The 20,269-nt window shown below is 27.6% G+C and overlaps 2 protein-coding genes and 1 long non-coding RNA gene across 3 annotated transcripts; 2 read left to right on the forward strand and 1 right to left on the reverse strand.

The window, feature by feature from the left end:
* Positions 1-733: 733 nt before the first annotated feature.
* Positions 734-1,897, forward strand: LOC121212235 (uncharacterized). The gene is made up of 2 exons (XR_005907400.1): positions 734-1,335; positions 1,603-1,897. It is a non-coding gene; the product is annotated as an uncharacterized lncRNA (long non-coding RNA).
* Positions 1,898-5,612: 3,715 nt separating this feature from the next.
* LOC121212236 (phytosulfokines) lies at positions 5,613-6,287 on the reverse strand. Its single transcript, XM_041084630.1, has 2 exons — positions 6,053-6,287; positions 5,613-5,922 (listed from the first exon to the last, which is right to left on the reverse strand). The coding sequence occupies exons 1-2, from the start codon at positions 6,197-6,199 to the stop codon at positions 5,788-5,790; spliced, it is 282 nt and encodes a 93-aa protein (XP_040940564.1). The 5' UTR covers positions 6,200-6,287; the 3' UTR covers positions 5,613-5,787.
* Positions 6,288-11,563: 5,276 nt separating this feature from the next.
* Positions 11,564-13,160, forward strand: LOC121212237 (uncharacterized). Its single transcript, XM_041084631.1, has 3 exons — positions 11,564-12,007; positions 12,096-12,168; positions 12,546-13,160. Exons 1-3 carry the CDS (start codon positions 11,636-11,638, stop codon positions 13,037-13,039), a joined length of 939 nt encoding a protein of 312 aa, XP_040940565.1. The 5' UTR covers positions 11,564-11,635; the 3' UTR covers positions 13,040-13,160.
* The last annotated feature ends 7,109 nt before the right edge of the window (positions 13,161-20,269 follow it).

Genomic DNA, 20,269 nt, shown 5'->3' on the forward strand with positions numbered 1-20,269 from the left:
AATGATAAAAAAGTATAAAACAAATTAAAATAAATAAAGTGTGAACAAATGATAATAAATGAGTTTAAAATAAGTAATATAAAAAAGGTGTCTTAAAAATCCATTACCACACAAAGTAGAATTTTAAAAAATGAATAATTTTAAAATATATAATATGTATATATAAAAGGGGTAAAATGATATGTAAAAAAACCTAAAATAAATAATAATAAAATCATTTGAAATAAGTAAAATGGGTTTAAAATAAGGTATATAAAATAATTTTAAAATAAGTAATATATAATAGTTAATTTAAAATGATATATAACAAGTTTAAAAAAATATATAATATGTAAAAGAATTAAAAAGGGACAATATAAATATACTTTGTAATAGTAACAATTCAAAGATAATAAAGAGAGAGTTATTTGAAATACATAATATACAATAACTTAAAATATATAAAAAAATTTTAAATAATTATATAATAATTTTTAAAGAATTATAAATATCTAAAAAGCTTGAAATAAACTATATGTATACATATATATAATAGGTAAGGAATAAAAAACAATAAATAAATACATATAAAGTAGATTAAGGTAATATATATATATACATAAAGCAAGTTAAGATAAATAATAAGAATTTGAATAATCAACACATTAAAATAAGTTAGAATAGATGTAAATAAGTAACATATAAAATACTTGAAATAATATGTACATAAAACAAACACAAAAAAAAGGTCAATAAGTGAATTAAATAGATTTAGGTCATGGCTAAAAATAAATTAAAATTCGAGGTATAAAAGTATAAATACTGAAAAGTTAATTAAGGATAAAAAACGAAAACCAAATAGGATCTGAGGGCTAAATTTTAAAACAAAAGAAGACAGAAAATGGGGCTGATTGAATGGGGGTTGAAAAGGGAAATGACTAATTGCATAAATCCCCCTTTTAGGGAAAATGCCAAACGCCCCCACTATACCAAACGGCATCATCTCATCATCATCATTTAAAAATAAAACCTTTCCTTTTCATTTCATCTCCAGTTCCTTTTTTTTTTCAACAGAAAGCCCTTTTTTTTTTGCTTTCTCTCCTTTCCCTTTTGTCCCCCCCCGATTCTCTCTTTTTGGCTAGGGTTTTAAGACCCATCCTTGCCGCCGTCGTCCCGACTCCGCCATGAGTGGTGGTTAAAACCGCAAGGGACGTTTTTAGGCCCGTTTCAGAGCTATTCAAAGGCCACGTTTCCTTTAGCCCGAAGACGAGAAGGAAGGGGATCCTTTTACCCCCTTTGGAATCGACTCTGTCGACGGAGACGAGGCTCCGTCGGCGCGACTCCGGTGCGGTCCAGGTAAGTGTTTCCTTCCTTTTTGTTTAGAGAATAAATTTCTAAAAAAAAATATGATATTAAATGTAAAAAATACCAAAAGAACATGAAAATAGAAATCGAAATCGACCTTTCCTCTTTTTTTTTGCTTTTTTGATTGCTTAATATGCGTGATACAATTTTTGTATCTTGAATCCCCCTCCAAATTTTCTTTTTTCGGTTTTTATAACCGATTACAAAGACTCTCATTCCTTTGTTGTTGCTGTTGTTTCTTGTTGTTTGTGTTTGCAGGGTATAGGGGTGTCAGACGCGTGGAGCGTGGTGACCAAGGCTGAGAGGCATGCGTGGAGCGTGGTGACCAAGGCTGAGGGGCATGCGTGGGGCGTAGTGGCCAAGGCTGAGGGGTATGGTTGCTGAAAAATTTTAGAATAGTGGGCTAGTTGGGCTTTTAGGGTTTAGTTTTAGGCCTATTGGGTTTGGGCTTGTAAAATTATTTGTTGGGCTGTTATACTTTATTTGTTTATGGGCCCGGGCAATATTGGGCTTGTACATTGTTCTAATTAATTAATTAGAATAATTGAGTTAATTATCGAATCAATTATTCAATTTAGTATTTATAATGATTAATTAATTAATTAGTTAGAATTGAGTTAACTATTTATTCCGATCCTTATAATGATTGATTCTATTAAAATTAATGCAACTTAAAAAGAAAACATAGAAGCATACTATTTAAACTATATTCGGCAATTGGACGGATTGAGTTAATTTTGAGTTGAGTCAATTTAAATATGTTATTTTTAGGTTTTATAATTTTTAGGTCATTTTGAGTTTTAAAATTTCTAGATTCGGATTATTTTATAGGTTTCGCTCAGGTTATATTTTAGGTCATTTTTAGTTTGAGCAATTAAGGTATGGGTCAATTGAATTTTTTATTCGGGTTTTTATATCGAAAGATCTCGAGTTTAGGTCAGGTTAGGTCTTTTTTGGTCATTTCATATTTGAGTCATGTTGGGTTTGAGCCATTTCAAGTTTAAATAATTTCTGATTTGATTTATGTTCAAGTCGAGTTGAATGAGTTTAAATTGCTAACTTTTTATGATCAAATAGGATTAGATTAAATTTAGATCTGAATTTATCAAATCAAAATTTCAAATTTAAATAAAAACCAACCGAATTAATTTAAATAAAGAGAAGGAATAAATGTTTTCTAATTTTCAAACTCGAAACTAATATCAACCAACCTTACTACTATACCCGTTAACCAATCCAGGAATTAATAAAACTAATTTGAATGAGTGAAGTTCATCCATTCCCTAACGGCTCCCACCATCCCCACCAGCCCCTATTGGAACCATGCAATAACATCCCCGTTCTACAAGACATCAACAGTACCACATATAAAAATGACAAAAAAAATTTGTGACTTGTCATTCCTTTATTTCATTACTAGAAATTCTTAGAGATTGTGTTTTCTTAATTTCGTTATTTGTTAAAAAAATAAATACAATGACAAAATAAGGAGATCTATAGGGGCAAAGGGCTAAGGGCTGAACCCTCGTGGTACGGACCATACAACACAAGTTGAATCCGTATAGAACTATTCTTTTTTTATTTGACTTTGATTAGAACAATGTTTTTCAACTCTTAAATAAATGTAGTCGAAACAATTCTTGTATTATTTGTATTTCAATATTAGTGAATTTTTCTTCCTTTGCCTGTGTTTTTCCCCAAAAAGATTTTCACGTAAAATCTGTATAATCTTATTTTTTTCCCTACTACTTTACAATCATTCTACCGCCATTATCGGTGTTTAATATAATAGATATGATACTTTTTCCTTAAAGGCAAGCATGCTAAAAAGGGTTAAAATTACTACCAGCCACTTTATGCTTCATGTTATGTCCCAATTCAACATTAATTTCGATTTGCCAATTGATCACAAAGATAGAAACAAAACCTTGAAGCACTTGAGGCTATGGTTGAAGCAGAAGCTAGCAAGGTTTCGGTTGTACGGCACTGCTCTCTCTTTGATATTAGATCTGCCCTTGTTATTAGTAGGTCCAAATTGATAGTACTATTATTTGTTGTCGTTTAAATAATGACGTAGAATTATTTTTACTGTTGTTTAATTACTTACTCAATATCATATGAAAATACAATTAACCATTCAATCGATGATAAATTTATATGTCACCTAGATAATTTAATTTAATTTTAAAAGACTTTTCACATTATCTTTTTTTTTTGTATAACTAATGTATCTTTCATGTCAACTTTACAATTTATGAAGACTAATTTTTTCAAGGTTTGTGGCAATACCTCTTAACAATATCACCGTTCGAATTTGAGTTTTATCCTTGGACGTGTAATATATCTTACTACTATACTTATTTTTGACAACCATTACCACTCCTATCAAATTTTTTGTATCATTACAAATTTAGGAATAGGGGTTTTAAGATTTGAATCGTGGCCATTGGTATCAAAAAATAATCTTATTATTACCGCTGTGAATTTATTGACATTACTTGCTATTTATTTAGGGCTACAAATAATAAAGTGATTAGATTATATCAAATTAGATAAGAAATTAAATTTTAAATTTTAAATGAAATTAAAAATAAAATAGATAAAAGAGAGATAATAGAGGTAGGTGTAGGCATGAAACATACTAGGAGTAAGAGGATGCCCCTTACATCCACTGCATTTATTATTTTGGTCAATAAAACAACATTTAATTATGACAACGGTCCACCATAAATTCACATATAGATTGGTCATATTAATCTATTTAGATTTTATTTATGGTGTAGTCTTTGTTCTCGTGGAGCCCTTGAAATTGCCATCGTGGTGGCCATTGAATCATGAAATTTTAATATTATATAACAAACATAATGTTGTTGCACCCAATTTGAAGTATATTTTTGGGTTAATTGCAATAATGTATTTTTTTCATTTAACAGTATAATGAAAATAACTAGATAAACAAATATTTAGTTTTTGAATTTGATAATTTTCTTCACCTTAGCTTTTAAAATTTTTTTATCCACATTAGCCTTTTATATATACTTTGTAATTTTTCTCAATTTAGTCCTTAATTTAAGATTCCATTAAAATGTGATGACATGTATTCAAAATTTGTGTCATGTCATCACTTAAAAATTTTAAAATATTTATATAAAATTTAAAAAATACAAAAAATTAGAAGAAAAAACTATAAAAGCTTTTAAATTTAAAAATTCAACTGTTGATGTGGCACAATCATCAATTTTAATGAAATCCAAGTTTAAGAATAAAATTGAAAAAATTTATCAAGTTTGGGGATGAAAAAAATTTAAAACCAAATGTTGCTTTAACCTTTAATTAATTAATTTCACCAAAATAAAGAGATGAAATTGCTAGGAATTAAACCAAATTCTCATGTCCCTTTCATTTCGTATTTTCATATGAAAAATAATCATCTAGTTTATTGGGTAAATTCAAATTATTAGATTTCAAAAATAAAATTAAAAAAAAATGAAATATGTGATAACAATAATAATAATATATTTAAATATTTTATTAATTTAGTGTCATCCACTAACCAAATCGAGTCAGTTGTGAAATTATTAAAAAAACCTTTTTATTTATAAAATAACAAATATTATTTTGAGGGTATTATTACCTTTTTATATAGGAAAATACATGTGCATTGAGTATTTGAGCTTGAGACCTCATTACATTTAGGGATAAATCTCCAAAACCACAATGTAATGTTATACATGATTTTTTTTTTGTAATTTAATATATGAGATTTTAATTTTATTCATTAAAAAAAATTAACATCATTATCGATATAATACCATTTTACATTTACATATTAAATACAAAAATAATTATATTTATCAAATATAAAAATAAATTTAAATATATGGAATTAAATCAAAATAAAAATTTTACGTATAGAATTGAACTGAAATCAAAATTTAATGCATATAATTTCACAAAATAAAACTATATCAAATTGCATATTAAATTAAAATTCATGTATAGTTTTAACATTTATTCATTACATTTATAAATTCAATATTTAATTTTTATATTGTAAGTGTAAAAAATTCTAGTAGGAAAATTTAACGAAAGTGATTGAACAAATTGTTTGAATTTCATTACTAAATATTTGCATTTGAACTTTTCCATTATTGTAATGTTATTAATTATCTTAATATATTTTAATTATATTTAACTGATTAAATAATATTATTTTAAATTAACTAAACGAAATTAAAATATTTTATTTTAATAAATTAAAAGATAAATACATAAAATCATAATTAATAGAAATTTCACTAGTATTTAAATAAGACAGATATGTTACAGTACTGGTTTTATAACCAGAAAAAAATAAAATTCTCCTGCATGAAAATATATTTAAAGGAAGATGATAGAAAGGAAGACACAAGTTTGTAAATATATATATATATATTATATAATTCAAGGTTTGGTTTTCTGGGTATAGATGTAATCAATATGAGCTGCAAGTGTTCTTCTCATCAAGCATTCTTCTTCTTCTACAATTCCCTCGCAGCTATCGTCCAACTCAACCTTCTGGTCTGCTTCACCTTCACCCTGAAATAATATTTTCAATATAAAAAATAATAAGACCCTTTACTAATTTTTTTAATGATAATTAAGAACAGAAGGTGAAATTGATTTTAAGTTTTGGAGAAAATTCAATTAAGTACTGGAATAAGCATACCAGATGTACTTGAGTTATGATTGGAGTATTCTTAGCATTTTGAAATGAAGATGCAGGTTCTGGGCGACCAACAGCAATGGGAGAAGATAATATGAAGAAGAGGAGGAACATGGTGATCATGCAAGAGAAGATGACCTTACAATCCATTTTTCTGCTTCTTCTTTTTTTATTTTTTGGGGTTGAGAGATTTGGCAAATTAAGAGGAGATGGTTGGGAGGTAATGAGTGTGCAAGGTGAGTGGTTCAATTTATAGAGATTGCCAAGATTCGAGGGAAATTATAAATTGTTATTTAAATTTACGTATTGAAGATTTTTGGGAGATAAGATTTGATGCAGAGTTATTACGTAAGTTTTATGTATATTAATGAATAATGGATGATTGGTAAAATAAAAAAATAAGAGAAATTATTTTATGAACCATTCTCGCCACATTATTTATAGTCTCTTTTCAATTACATAATGACAGTTTAACAATTTTTTTTAATATTATTGACACATAATTTTGATAATTTTTTTACCTTGAACCCTGAACCCTAAACCTTGAATCTTGAACCCTGATCTTGAACTTGAAACCTCGAACCTTGAACCCTTAACTCGAGTTTATGATTTAGAGTTCAGGATTCAAGATTTAGAGTTTAGGGTTTGAGGTTTAGGGTTAAAGATTCAATGTTTTGATTTGGGGTTTAAGGTTCGGTGTTCGGTGTTCAATGTTCATGGTTTGAGTTCGAGGTTTAGGATTTATGGTTTAAGATTCAGGTTAAGATTTGAGATTTGGGGTTAAGGATTCAAGATTTAAGGTTTTGGTTTGGGGTCAAGGTTCGGTGTTTGATGTATGGGGTTTGAGTTTGAGGTTTAGAGTTCATGGTTCAAGATTTGGGTTCGAGATTCGGATTTAGGGTTCGAGGCTTGGGGTTTGAGATAAAAAAATAACCCAAATTATGTATCAGTGACATGGAAAAATTGTTGAAATGTCATTATGTAATTGGAAAGGGACCATGGATGATGTGGTGCAAAAGATCCATAAAATAATTTCTCCCAATAAATTTATTTAAATATAATTAATATTTATAATCATTATATATTTTTTCGAGTTTTAGATTTTAAATTTATGTTTAAATAAAATTATAAATATTTATCTATAAGTCCTCTGTTATTTTTTATTTCACCAATAATATAGTAGCATGTTATTGTTCAATAATATTGCATTAAATATTCATAGTATAAGTAAATGTGACTAATGAACCTTGGCTTGATGGTAATAAAGAGGTCTTTTAGTTTCCAAGTGTATTTAGGTTCTGTTCAGATTTATTTTAATTCAAGTTTAAGTATATTCTAAATATTAATTAAATAATGTATTTTAATAATTGATTCTAATTATAATTATTTAAATAATATATATATATATATATATATTTTATCATAGTAATCCAAAAGTATAGATTCAAATTATTTTAGTTTCTCCTCAAAAATATAATTAATAGGGTAGATATTTAATAAACTAAAAAGGTACAAAATTTTACACTTTCCTATAATTTTATTTTATAGGGGATAAGATGATGAGGCAGTCATTAAAAATGAAGTGACTTGGATTTGATTTTAAAATATTTTGTTGAATTAATATCATTATTTGGTTCAATTATTATATATAGTGCATCAAATTTAAATAATTAAATACTAATAAAAATTCAGATAAAAATTGAGGACCTTACCCCATTCTTAATTAGTTTTAAATTTATGTATACTTTAAAAATTTTCCAAAAGTAGCTATAGAAAGTGGAATTTTCTTTTTCATTTCTTCTTTATAAAAACTTGATACATTAATGGGTTTGAATTAAAGGTTATAGTTTTATCAAATTAAAATTATTTATTTATTTAGTTCTTATCATTTGTTTTATTTATTTAGTTTTTAATTTTTTTAAATATCAACACATTATAGTTTTTAATCCTGCATATGGAGTTGAAAAACTCCATCGCTTGTGTATCAAATAATATATATATACACTATATAATATTGTTGACTGAGTTGATTTCATAAATTAAGAGATACGATGAATTTACACAAATAAATAATCAAAACTATTATAAAAAAAATGAAGGCATATATAACATGCTTAGGGATTGAATCCATATTTAATGTATAATTTTTCCTCTCACCAAATCTGTGATTTCACAAACATATGCGTGTGATAGGATTTTTAAAGAAATTTTTTCAGTACAAAATCAAGTTTCAAATTAAGAAAAAAAGAAGTACATCAACAAAATTTCAACCTTGATCATTGAGGTATTAATAAGAAGCCATAACTGGTGCTCCTTTATTAATATTTATTTACTTGGGTGGAGCATTATTTTCTTTTTTACATGTTTTAGTCATTCGCTAGTTATAAACTAATCATAATTGATAATTTTTAGCAACTTACGTGATTTGTTTGTGGCAAAGAGAATGAGAACTTTTCGCTTATTTTAAAGAGATCTTTTTTTATACTAAGTTTTTACTCATATTTCTAATTGCATGTTTAAATTTACACTAATTATTCTTTATTTTATGCATAATGACTCATTTGACCCTCAAACTTTACAAAAAAAAAAGTCATTTTATCCCTCCATTTAATTTTTTGCCTCTTTTAGCTCTTAAACTTGCGTTGTTTGTTAAATACTCCAAAATGGATGGAAAACTTAACGTCTATTAGCTTTGTTGATGTGGCATCCATGTGGCAGTCCATGTGTACGTTATATCAGTAATTAATTAATTTTTTAAATTTAAAAAAATATATATTTATAATTTTCAATAATTTTAATAATTGTTAATTTTAATTTTAATTTAAAATTTTTAACAAATTAATTAATTGTTGACGTAACATACACATGTATGCCATGCTAACAACGTTCGTTCGTTAACTTTTGTTAACTTTTTCATGCATTTTGGAGTAATTTGATAAACAACGCTACTTTAACTATTTAAGGGTTAAAAGAAATGAAAATTTAAATTGAATGGTCCAAAATATTATTATATAACCCGAAATAAATTAACACCATGAAATTAGTATATATGTTCATCTTTATATATATATATAGATAGATAGATATCCTATAAACTTAGAATCCTTTGGAAAGAAATACAATGTTGTCATAATGTATATCAATCCTTAGCAAATTTAGTAAAAATCTTGATAGGTTATTTCATAGTATATAGGTTTGAAGAAATGAAATAATGTGGTGAATAAAATTCAAGTAACAAACTTTTGTAATGCAAATCTATCATGACTTATGGCATACACCATCCTTATTAATTTGTTCCCACCCAAAGCAATGATAAAAATGGAAGATCATTATAATGAAAGGGTGGACCATGTAATAATAAAAATGAAAATTAAAAAGAAAAAATGAGTGGGCCATTCTCTCTCTCTCTCTTTTTTTTTTTCTCACAATAAATAAAAGCTTGGATGGGATGGGATGGGATGGGTTGGGTTGAAGTAGATAGCTAATAAATGCATAAAAATAAGTAAATTAAAGATAAAAAGTAAGAATATCTAAGCATGCATGCATGACAATCAATAAAGAAAGTATCAATAAATATAAAAAAATTAAAGAAATTATCTATGTTGGTTGTATCGAGTGATAAAAATTTTGGTGTCTCTTAAATAAAATTTTGAATTCAAGTCTTGTGAATAAAGAAAACAACATTAAAAGAACTTTATTCCTCGTTTAAGAGTCTAATCTAACTCGACTGAAGTTCAATATTATTACCGGATGTTAGGTCACAATCCAAATCCATTTTATTTTTTAAATCTTCACGAGTTTCTTCTTGCAAAGGACCACTGTGTTGGTTATTTTCATCTCTCTCACACCTACAAATTGCAGTTGAGCGTCCTGTGTTTGCATTGCATACCATATTAAATGTTCATGCAAAGTTGATATTATTGTATATAAATATTTGAGGTGGGTATATTTTGAAATATTTGACTAATGTTCAAGCTGACAGTTGATATTTTTATCATAATATTTTCAAGTTTAGAATAATATTACGAGGATGAATGGTTGAATTAATCCGAATTTTTATTTATTAAGTTATGAAGTTGATGGATTAATTGGAAATGATGAAATGGTGACTAAGTAGGGATTGGATATTGGTATAAGGAGAGCAAGAGTTGATAGGTGAATTCAAATTTTCCATTACAAAAGCTTAATGATAAAGGCCATTCATACCGTTAGATAGTAAATGGTGAGAGAAAAAGGATGTATCTCACGTACATATATATATATATAAATATCAAGAATTGCTAAAGCATGATTTTCATTACATATGGCTCCATTTTCTTATCACCACTTATTTTTCCTTCACTTCATGTTTGTTTTGGACCAGACATGATGATCAATTTGTTCAACATTCATGCATGGAAACAGGCAAAACCAGTAATAACCAAACAAAAGTTACCCACTCTTTTTTCATTCATTATAGCTATGGCTAAAGGCCACTCTCATTTATAACATACAAAATCATTAGTTAACGTATATACACACACCATATCTAACTCATACATGGTATTCTGGTTTTAAGTTTGACCAATCTTAGGTAATTGAATAGACTCGTCAATTAAGAAGGTTAAGTTAATTTTAAATAAAATTATTTCGATTTAAATAATTTTGAGTAAGAAAAATAAAATGAATTCGAATCATGTTTATTTATAATTATTTTATTCAATAATATAATTTCTAGAATGCCAACAGAAATTCTTTCCCCAAAATTAGAACATATCTCATTGTACAGCCACCAATTTGGAATATGAAACATGATTTCAATTCATTAATATTATTCCAAATTGGGAATATTTATGGTATGTGACTGGTATGATATACATAATTAATATCAATAAATATTTTATTTGCAGGCGAAATATCATTGTCAGCTTCTTGCTGCATTGCAATTAGCATATACATATTTTTCATGAAACATTGAATTTCATTCTAGAATTGGTCTCCCTTAATGTCTCGCATGCACCTACTTTGCTCCAAGAAACAAGATTATATTCTTCCATAGGGACCTACCCACATGCCACATGATTATAATTCCCATTCTTTAATTAAAATTTTACCATAATAAATTAGATGATAATACACTATTAAAAATTTTAAAAGATAATTTAAAATAATTTCATTTTTAATTAAATATTATTATCTGATTCACTGAAGACATATAAAATTATACATTAAGGTGAGAGAAAGAGATTATAAAACTTAATAATAAAGAAGATGGGGTGAATATTTTGATTCAAATCTTACTATATATAGATTGCCGTAAAACTTTAATTAGTCCCAAAATTTAATGTAAAAATATGCATTAATACCAATCCATAAAATTATATTTATCATAAGCTTTTGAGATTGTAGGGTTCATCAAGCAATAGAAGATAGCACTGTTTAAAAGTTTCCAAGTTGTCCCCAATATCACAAATGATTGCCTGTTGGAGCCTATATGCTTGCCTTTCACTCTAAAAAAAAAAAAAAAAAATCTCCTTTAAATTTTTTTGATCTATCTGTTTCCAATTATCAACTTCCCCTTATACTCCCCTCCATCCCTTTACTTACATGTGCTCTCAAAATTTGCAGACTCCATTAATGGCTTCTTCTCCTGTAACATCAAAACAACTTAAAGAGCATCTTAAAGACAAACAAGAGCCTTTCACTTTAAGCATATACCTTTCTGAGAGAGGGTATTTGGTTAAATGCTCGAGCTCTAACGGTCGAAATGGTTGCTGCAGCAGTCAAATGAATTTGTTTAAGAACCTGTGGAATAAGAAGATGGTTCTGGTTCCAACAAGGGTGGTTAAGTCTAAGCTGCATAAACTTGTTTCTGGTAATAATGGTAGCTTAGAACTTTCTTGTTGCAATAATGGCAATGAAGATGGGTTTCAGAGTACAGATTCTTCATCAAGAACTTGTAATGTGGAACCAGAAAAGGTACCTAAACAATCTATGTTCTTTTAGCTGTTTTTTGTCGGATAATTACAGCAATAAAACACGTGTTGTATTGAAACATTGGTTGCAGTGGGAAAGGAAATGCATTGAAGATAAGCAACTTGACCTTATGTCAATGTTAAATAAATTGTCATCCGATAAAGGTTAGTTTTTCTTTTTTCATTTTCAGTAACCCACGCAATTCTACCAACTTTAGCATATAGTAATTTTTTAAAATTTTAATTTTAAGGACTAAAATTTAAATTTGATCAAAGTATAACTATTAATAAAAAAATTTGATTTTTTATTTAGGTTAATTATATCATACATCTCCAAATTATGGTCTATATTCTAAATTGATCCCTAAACTTCAAAAGTTTTCTACTTTGATTTTTCAATATATTAGTATTGTATCGATTAGGCTCTTCCATCAATAACTCGAACTATTTAAAATCTAGTTCATAGTTTAAGGACTTCTGGTTAAATTAACCCTTTTGTCCCCTCCTCTTCAATATATTAACCCTTTGTTTCTCGCATGAAGTGCATCACATCATAACAAGACAAGAAAGGCCAACGTGTAAGAACTCCATTGATCTGACCGAAAATGTCAAAGCCAATAACTTTGTGTTGGCAAATTTTCCATGGAAGTTGCTTGGAAGATCACTAATGGAGAGATACACACTCATTGGCTTCAAAGAAGCAAAGGGTTCGATGATAACCGGACCTTGCACCCTTCAATGGCGAAGCAACCAGCAGTTTGGGCATCAAAGGGAGCCTCTAATGAACCTATCGGCAATAAAATCCATGAAAAATAATGATGGAACCAGTGTCAGAACCAAACACAGCTATGTTCATTGGTTCATTGGGCTGAAAAATCTGGGGAACCTAATGCACGCATGCAGGAAAAGTATAGGTTTTTTTTACACATTTGAAGAATGGGATTATTGTAAATTGCAGAGGAAAATTGGGTTTGACATAGGAGATACAATCATGGATGAGATTATTGAGGAAGCAATTGATTTACTCTTACAGTGAAAAATAGGTCAAATTCTATAGAAGAGTCCGTATATTATGTGTTTTTAGCGGATTAGTCCCTCTACTGTAAAGTTTTCCTTGTATATACCTGAATACAAGTCAAATCATCAATAGCTATATATATGTATGTATGTGTTAACTTTCTCTTATTCTAAACTTGAACACAGCAAAAATAAGACAAACTTGTTTTTCCAGCCTTTTTATTCTTTTTTTTTATGTTACAAGATTTCAATTAAAATCAATTATTACAAGTACTAAATTGAATAACTAAAATAAATATAGGAAAACACACACATTTATAGGGGATGAAACTACACACATAATTGAACAACACAGCCATGTCCCATAGCACACACGGCCTAGCCACGCGGTCATGTGATTCCTATTTTTTGTTTTCACCTTATTTTTTTATTTGTTTTGAATTAGTCCATACTTGTTTCCAAATTGATTTTAGAGTTTCAGAACTTTGATTTAGGTCCCTATCTTGTATGAATAATATGTTTATTGAATCTTTATCTATTAATGAATGATTAATTCTTTAAATTTTTGAATTGAAATTACATATTCTTGACTGTTTATTTACCGTAGCATATCATAACCTTAATTCAATGATGAAAATGGATGAAAGATGTTACATTTAGTTTTTTTAACTTATAGTTATCAAAAACTCAATTTAATTGTTAGTTATGGGTTAATTTTGTATATGCTTTATAACTAAACTTGTTAAGCATAAATCCTAAATAAATAGATTTAGATTTTTTTGGGTTAATTAGGTCAAACTTGAAAATTACCATTATATTATTTTAATTTTTGTCATTATATTTATAAAAAGATAAAAGTTATCATTATACTCTAATTTTATATTGAATTTGTTACTTTAACTTTGTTACTGATTGAATTTTCCATTAAAATTTGTTTTTTACTTAATTTTGTTATTCAATTTTAATTTAAAATTATTTGAAAATAATTTAATAAAAAACTTTTTTATATATTTTATTTTAGTACCCTTATTCAAGGCTATGGTTTGGCATTACGTTTAGAGGTGGAAATGTATTTTTCAACCCCAAAAGCAGTGCCAAACAGTTGGCTTTTAAAATTAAAACTAAGACAAAACAAAATGTTTTTCCATCCAAACATAAAAGTTGGGGTTTAAGTGTTTTGGTTTTTGCATTTAGTTTGATGATAAATTATATACATTGTGTGACATAGAATAGTTTTGAAAACTTTTATTTTCGGGTTTTTTCAAGTTCTAGTTGAGTTTTCAGGTTAGATTCACACATCTGATGATAGCTCTGATCAACCACACAACAACGCATTTCGAAACCTACATACGGTATCAGATTGCATTGATTAATAAACTCGATTTAACCCAAATTTTCACTTAAATACAACCCATTGCCAAAAGAAATCAGTCCCTAAAATCAACATATGAGCACTTACTTCATAGAATAACAATGTCGAAACAACGACTACTCCACTGGAGTATCTCGAATTTTTCACCCTTTGCCTAATCAAAGACCATAAGAATGCTTAACACAACGAAAAATGAGAATAAACACTAACAATTCACCTTGCTCAAAGAACGAGTTAAACTTTAAAATCAAAAAATAAATCAACATTACTTGACTTTACTTGGATTTACGATCGCAAATGAAGAATCAATAGGTAATCCTCAATAACTCAATGGCAGCAAGTAGGAAACAAAACAAAAGAAAGAAAGATGGAAAACTCAAGAAAAAGAAAGGAAAGAAGAGAAAAATGAACGTGACAAAAGAGGGGGAGAAACAAAAGAGAAGAAACGTGAAAATGGGGAGTGGGAAAAGTTGGGCAATAAAAAAGGGAAGCGATTGTAGGGATGTGATAAATCTAAAAAAATAAAAATAAAATAGATATTCTACTAAAATCCTAACCCACTATATTTTTAGAATTCAAATTAAACTCCACTTCCAACACATAGCAAGAAACAAAAAGTTTTCCACATTTGTGCACAACAAATTCAAACACAAAACCTAGGGGTAAGTTGAAGCCTTACCACTAAACTAATAGGATCACAAAATCAAAAGATAAGTCATAAGACTCCTAAAGCAAACATTTATGGCACTCAACCACCATACCAAATCAAATTACATGATAAAATTTAACAATCCAAACCTAATAAAATTTGGGGTGTTACGGTATTAATATAAATTATAAATAATTTTATTAGGTAATTTGTTCGAAAAAATTACAAGTGTACTTAGAGAAAAATACTAAACTTAGGGCACCAGATCCAACAATTTTTACACTACCTCCATCCTCAGGAGCATATTACATCCCATTGCCGTAAAAAAATACCAATGTATCTGCCATTGCCTACAATTCCAGCATTCTATCCACAATTGGATTATTCGACACCATATATTTCTACACCAATAGTGTCACAAACACCCTCAACATCACTGTTCTTTGGAGGTGGGTCATCTTCGCAACCACTTATTAATATCATCGACGATATAGGATGGATACCTAGAATGCAAATGGATTCTAGCACGGAAGAACATGATGAGGATGAAGACAATGTTGGAGATGAATATCAAGATCAAGATCAAGATCAAGATGAAGCTGGAGATAGGATGAGATGGAGGTGAAGATGCAAATGAAGATAAAGAGCTGGAATCCCAACACGATAAAATCCTTCTCGTAACTAACACCCACTGAGTTGTGGCACACATTTGAGCCGAAGACGGAAATATTTTTTTCATTTTAATTTTTTCTAATGTAAATAATCATTTAGTTTTTATTAAACTTTTCCATCCAGAATATACTTACTCACATTTTATTAAAAATGTTTGTTTATTTTTACATCAATAATATATTTATTTACAATTTACCCAAAAATGAATAAATGAATAAATTTTTTAATTCGACCATCTCCTTAATGTTCCCTTAAAGTGTGGACAAGTTGTCCTACCATGCCAAGGATTCCTACAACAACTGCATAACCTCGGTTGGTCTATCTTCTCCCAAATATTCATATTTTTGCGTATCTAACTAGAATTTGGTCAACTTTTTGGCTTGTGACTCAACGTAACATCCAGTAGCAACTTGAATGGAGCGTTTGTAACAACTCGATTTTTAGTTAAATCGGAACAGTGGTTTTGAAACCACAAATCTGAAGTCATAAAATTATTTTAATATTATTTTTGGTATTTACATCATGCTATTTGATATGTGTGAAAATATCGTGATTTAATTTTATCAATTGATTAGTTAATTTGATAAAAGGACTTAATCGCGTAAAATGTAAAAGTAGCATGCTATAAGTAAAAGTGTTTATTTGCTTTGATTAATTAATTGTGAGGTCCTTATGTTGTGATTTGGCCATTAGCTTAATGGATGGACAAATATACCTTTAGTTAGTGGATTTTTAATGTATGTTCATTAAGGGTAAATAAGTCAAATAGTAAATAAAATAAAACCATTTTCATTCATCATTTTCACTTGTTCTTGCCGAAAATAAGAAAAGAAAAAAAATTCATCTTCAAGCTTAGGGTTCGACACTTCCAAGTCTTGATTGAGGTATGTTTTGAGCTCAGTTTTTGATGAATTTTATGTTTTTGAGATCGTTGTTTCGTATTTTAACTAGCCCATGCCCTAGTTTTTGGATTGGTTGATGAATTTGTGAGTTTCCATTAATGGTAGCTTGATTTTTTTGTTTTTTTTATGATGAAAAATAAATATTTGTTGTTAGATTTTCATAGTTTATTAAGTGATTTTTTTATAAAAATGCTTATTAAGGACTAAATTATAAAATTTGTAAATTGAGGGGTTGAAATGTGAAATAAATAGAATTAATGGATGCTAGGAACCTAACGAAAATTTTTCCTAACATGAACATGTTGAAATTTTGAGTATTTTGTGTTGTTTTAAAGTAGCGACTAAATTGTAAAAATGTGAAATATTAGGGGCTAAAGTGCAAAATACCCATTTATGTGTTTTTGGGTGAAATTAAAGGAATATGTTAATAAATAAGTTAAATTTGTATTGATTTAGATCAAGAAAAGAAGAAATTGGATTTGGATTGGGGAAAATCGAAAATTGTTGAATAATCATTCTGATCTGTTTGTTTCCGTACGAGGTAAGTTCATAAGTAAATAAATGTTATTAAATTTAAATGTACATATTATATGTTGCTGAATTGAATTGTAAATAAATATATATGTTGCTGAATTAAATTAAGCTTTGGAGAACTTGTTTTGAGCTTGAATTGATTGAATTACGATGTCCGAAAGCCCCGTACGAACCATAGGAATAGTATAAGATACGTATGTCATGACATTAGGACTTTCGAGGTGTGATTTTGGGTAAGACCATGTTTGAGACATTGGCATCAATATGAGATTACGTGTAAGACCCTGTTTGGGACAGAGGCATCGATATGTGATAATATGTAAGACCATATCTGGTTTGTAACACCCCTATACCATGTTTGACTCAAGGAACCTGATATAGGAATATTACATTTGATGCCAAAGTAATTTTTGGCTAATTACTATTATATTTGAACATAAAAACGGACAAATAATAAATTTAAATAATTGATATTTAAATCCATTACTACTACTTGGGACATACTAAATTTAAAACGTACCCGTTTGTTGCTTGAAGATGTGATGAGATGAAGACTCGTAATCTCAAATACAACTCTTCAAAATTTCTATACCTAATTTGCGCACGGAAACAAATCGTACGCTAAGTATACACCCAGTGGTATCAATATAATTTAAATACTTAAGGTAAAAAATATATATATACACATTAAATCTTACCACTATTTTACCTTCAATAAATCATTCATACATTTAAACTTTAAATTTATTCTAATAATATGTATCTTAAATAGTTTTTCTTTATTTTAATTTATATATCTTCTTATTATATCAATATCCATTTCATGCATTTCATCAAAAACCATTTCATTAAATCATTATTTCATATATTTCATTTCTATATCCTAATTCAATAACTTATTCTATTTCAATAATTATTTAAACCAACATTTTTCAATAAAAATAATTATAATTAATTCATAAGATTATATTCAACTAACTCATACACAATTTCATTATTTCCAATTCATTCTATTGTCACTTCTTATTTCGATATCTCAATTTCAATTCATAATTTCACTTTCTCATACTTTCAATAGTTCAATCGATCAATTCATTTGATTTTCTCATTTCATTTATTCAACTGATTTCAATATCAATAATTCGATATTTTAGCAAATTCATGAACCTTAAGTTCATGCTTCAAATCTTACATCTTAATTCCATTTATAATTCAACTCATAATTTCTTTCTCATATTTTTAATAGTACGATCAATCAAATTTATATAATTTTCTCATTTCAGTTATTCACCCTATTAACAAACTCAGACTTTGACAGATACACAGATTCCAACCCAAACACACTAGTACGGTACATTGTGCCTAAAACGGTACATAGTACCTGATTAGTATATGACACATAAGTGCCTAAAACGACACACGAGGTGTCTGCTACGACACACAAGGTGCCTGAAATATGACACATAAAGTGTCTGATCGGCAAAGCCGATATATCCCATACTCTTCGAAATCCTATGGCATGCCAATTATATCCGACTCAGCCCGACTAGTTAATAGGGTATTTTAATTCTCTATTCACTTTCATTTCCAATTCAAGATCATTTTTCAATTACAATTTTACATTCAAATCAATTTACAGTTCAATTATACATACACATTCACCATTCAATTCAAATTCACTTTTCCACTTTCTAATCAATAAACAATTCAATACCAATACATATTTCAGATAATCTCATATAATCATATTTCGATTCAATTCAAATCACTTTTCAATCAATACACAATTCACATATTCATAAATTAATTCACTTTTATTTAATTCATATTTTTAATTCATTTTCCAATCAAGTTCAAATCACAAATTACTTTTCAATCAATATACATTTCAAATACTCACATATTTTCTTCATTCAATTCAATTTGATTCAATTCAAATCATTTTTAGTTTTCAATCAATATACTTTCAAATATTCACCTAATTCATAATTCAATTACTTAATTCAAATCACTTTTACTTTCCAATTTGTTCATATTCAATTTCAATAGCCATAAACATTTTTGAATCAATTTCATTCAAAGCAATATCATCATTTCAATTGCTTACCTAATTTTACGTGCCATGCATTTTAATTAAAATATAACATTTAATAATAAATAGATTTGAATTGTAGTAATACAAACCCGAATTTGTTCGATTGCTCCTCGATAACTTTCCCTTTCCTTTCAGTGCCGATGCCTCGGGTTCTTTGCTAACCACAAAAATAATAATAATAATTTACACTTATTAATTACAGCACTAATTTATAATAAATGATTGAATTTCTATTCAATTTATATCCTAATTCCAATTTAATCCTAATTAACTCATTTACTTTTATAATTCAATTTATACTTCATTTCTATTCAATTTCCTTTCATATTTCACTTAACTGTCTAATGTTCATAATAAAATTATAATTTAAAATTTCTTTCAATTTATTCCTTTAAACACAAAACTTATAGCTTCTTTTACAATTCAATTCCTTATCAAATCTAACTTGAAATTCATTCAATTAAATCCCTAATTTATCTTTTAGTTCAACATGAGCTATACTTATAAACCTATGAACTTTCAAAGTATCAACTTAATTTCACCAAAACCTTGTTCTAAAGCTTCTAAAACATCAAAATTAAGTAAAAATGACTTAATTAACTTACCTATTAAAGCTTTAAACCTTCAAACCTAAGTTTTCCCCGTTTTCTTTTCTTTCCCTTTTCTTTCTTCTTGTTTTCGAATGGCTTCTGCTATTCTTTCTTTTGCTTTCTTTCTTTATTTCATTTCTTCTATATCTTTTACATATATATATATATATTAGTTAATAACGATAATAATTATAATAAATATTTTTTAATAACACATATTTACATTACATTTGTCACCACTTAATTTGTTTATCATACACAAAAATCTCATAATTTAATTATTTAATTAATAACTATCTTTTACTTAATTTTCAAGTAAATAAATAAATATAATGCAAATGTATATATTTACATTATTACAATTGTCACTATCCAATTTATTTATTATACAAAAATCTCACAATTTAATTATTTATCAAATAAATATCTTTTACT

This window comes from Gossypium hirsutum, chromosome A13, assembly GCF_007990345.1.
Source record: "Gossypium hirsutum isolate 1008001.06 chromosome A13, Gossypium_hirsutum_v2.1, whole genome shotgun sequence".
Taxonomy (NCBI): domain Eukaryota; kingdom Viridiplantae; phylum Streptophyta; class Magnoliopsida; order Malvales; family Malvaceae; genus Gossypium; species Gossypium hirsutum.

Coding starts and splice junctions, on each gene's coding strand:
- LOC121212236 (XM_041084630.1), bottom strand. CDS start 6,199: ATGGATTGTAAGGTCATCTTCTCTTGCATGATCACCATGTTCCTCCTC. Junction 5,923..6,052: donor TCATAACTCAAGTACATCTG/GTATGCTTATTC, acceptor ATATTATTTCAG/GGTGAAGGTGAAGCAGACCA.
- LOC121212237 (XM_041084631.1), top strand. CDS start 11,636: ATGTGCTCTCAAAATTTGCAGACTCCATTAATGGCTTCTTCTCCTGTA. Junction 12,008..12,095: donor GTAATGTGGAACCAGAAAAG/GTACCTAAACAA, acceptor CATTGGTTGCAG/TGGGAAAGGAAATGCATTGA. Junction 12,169..12,545: donor TAAATTGTCATCCGATAAAG/GTTAGTTTTTCT, acceptor TCTCGCATGAAG/TGCATCACATCATAACAAGA.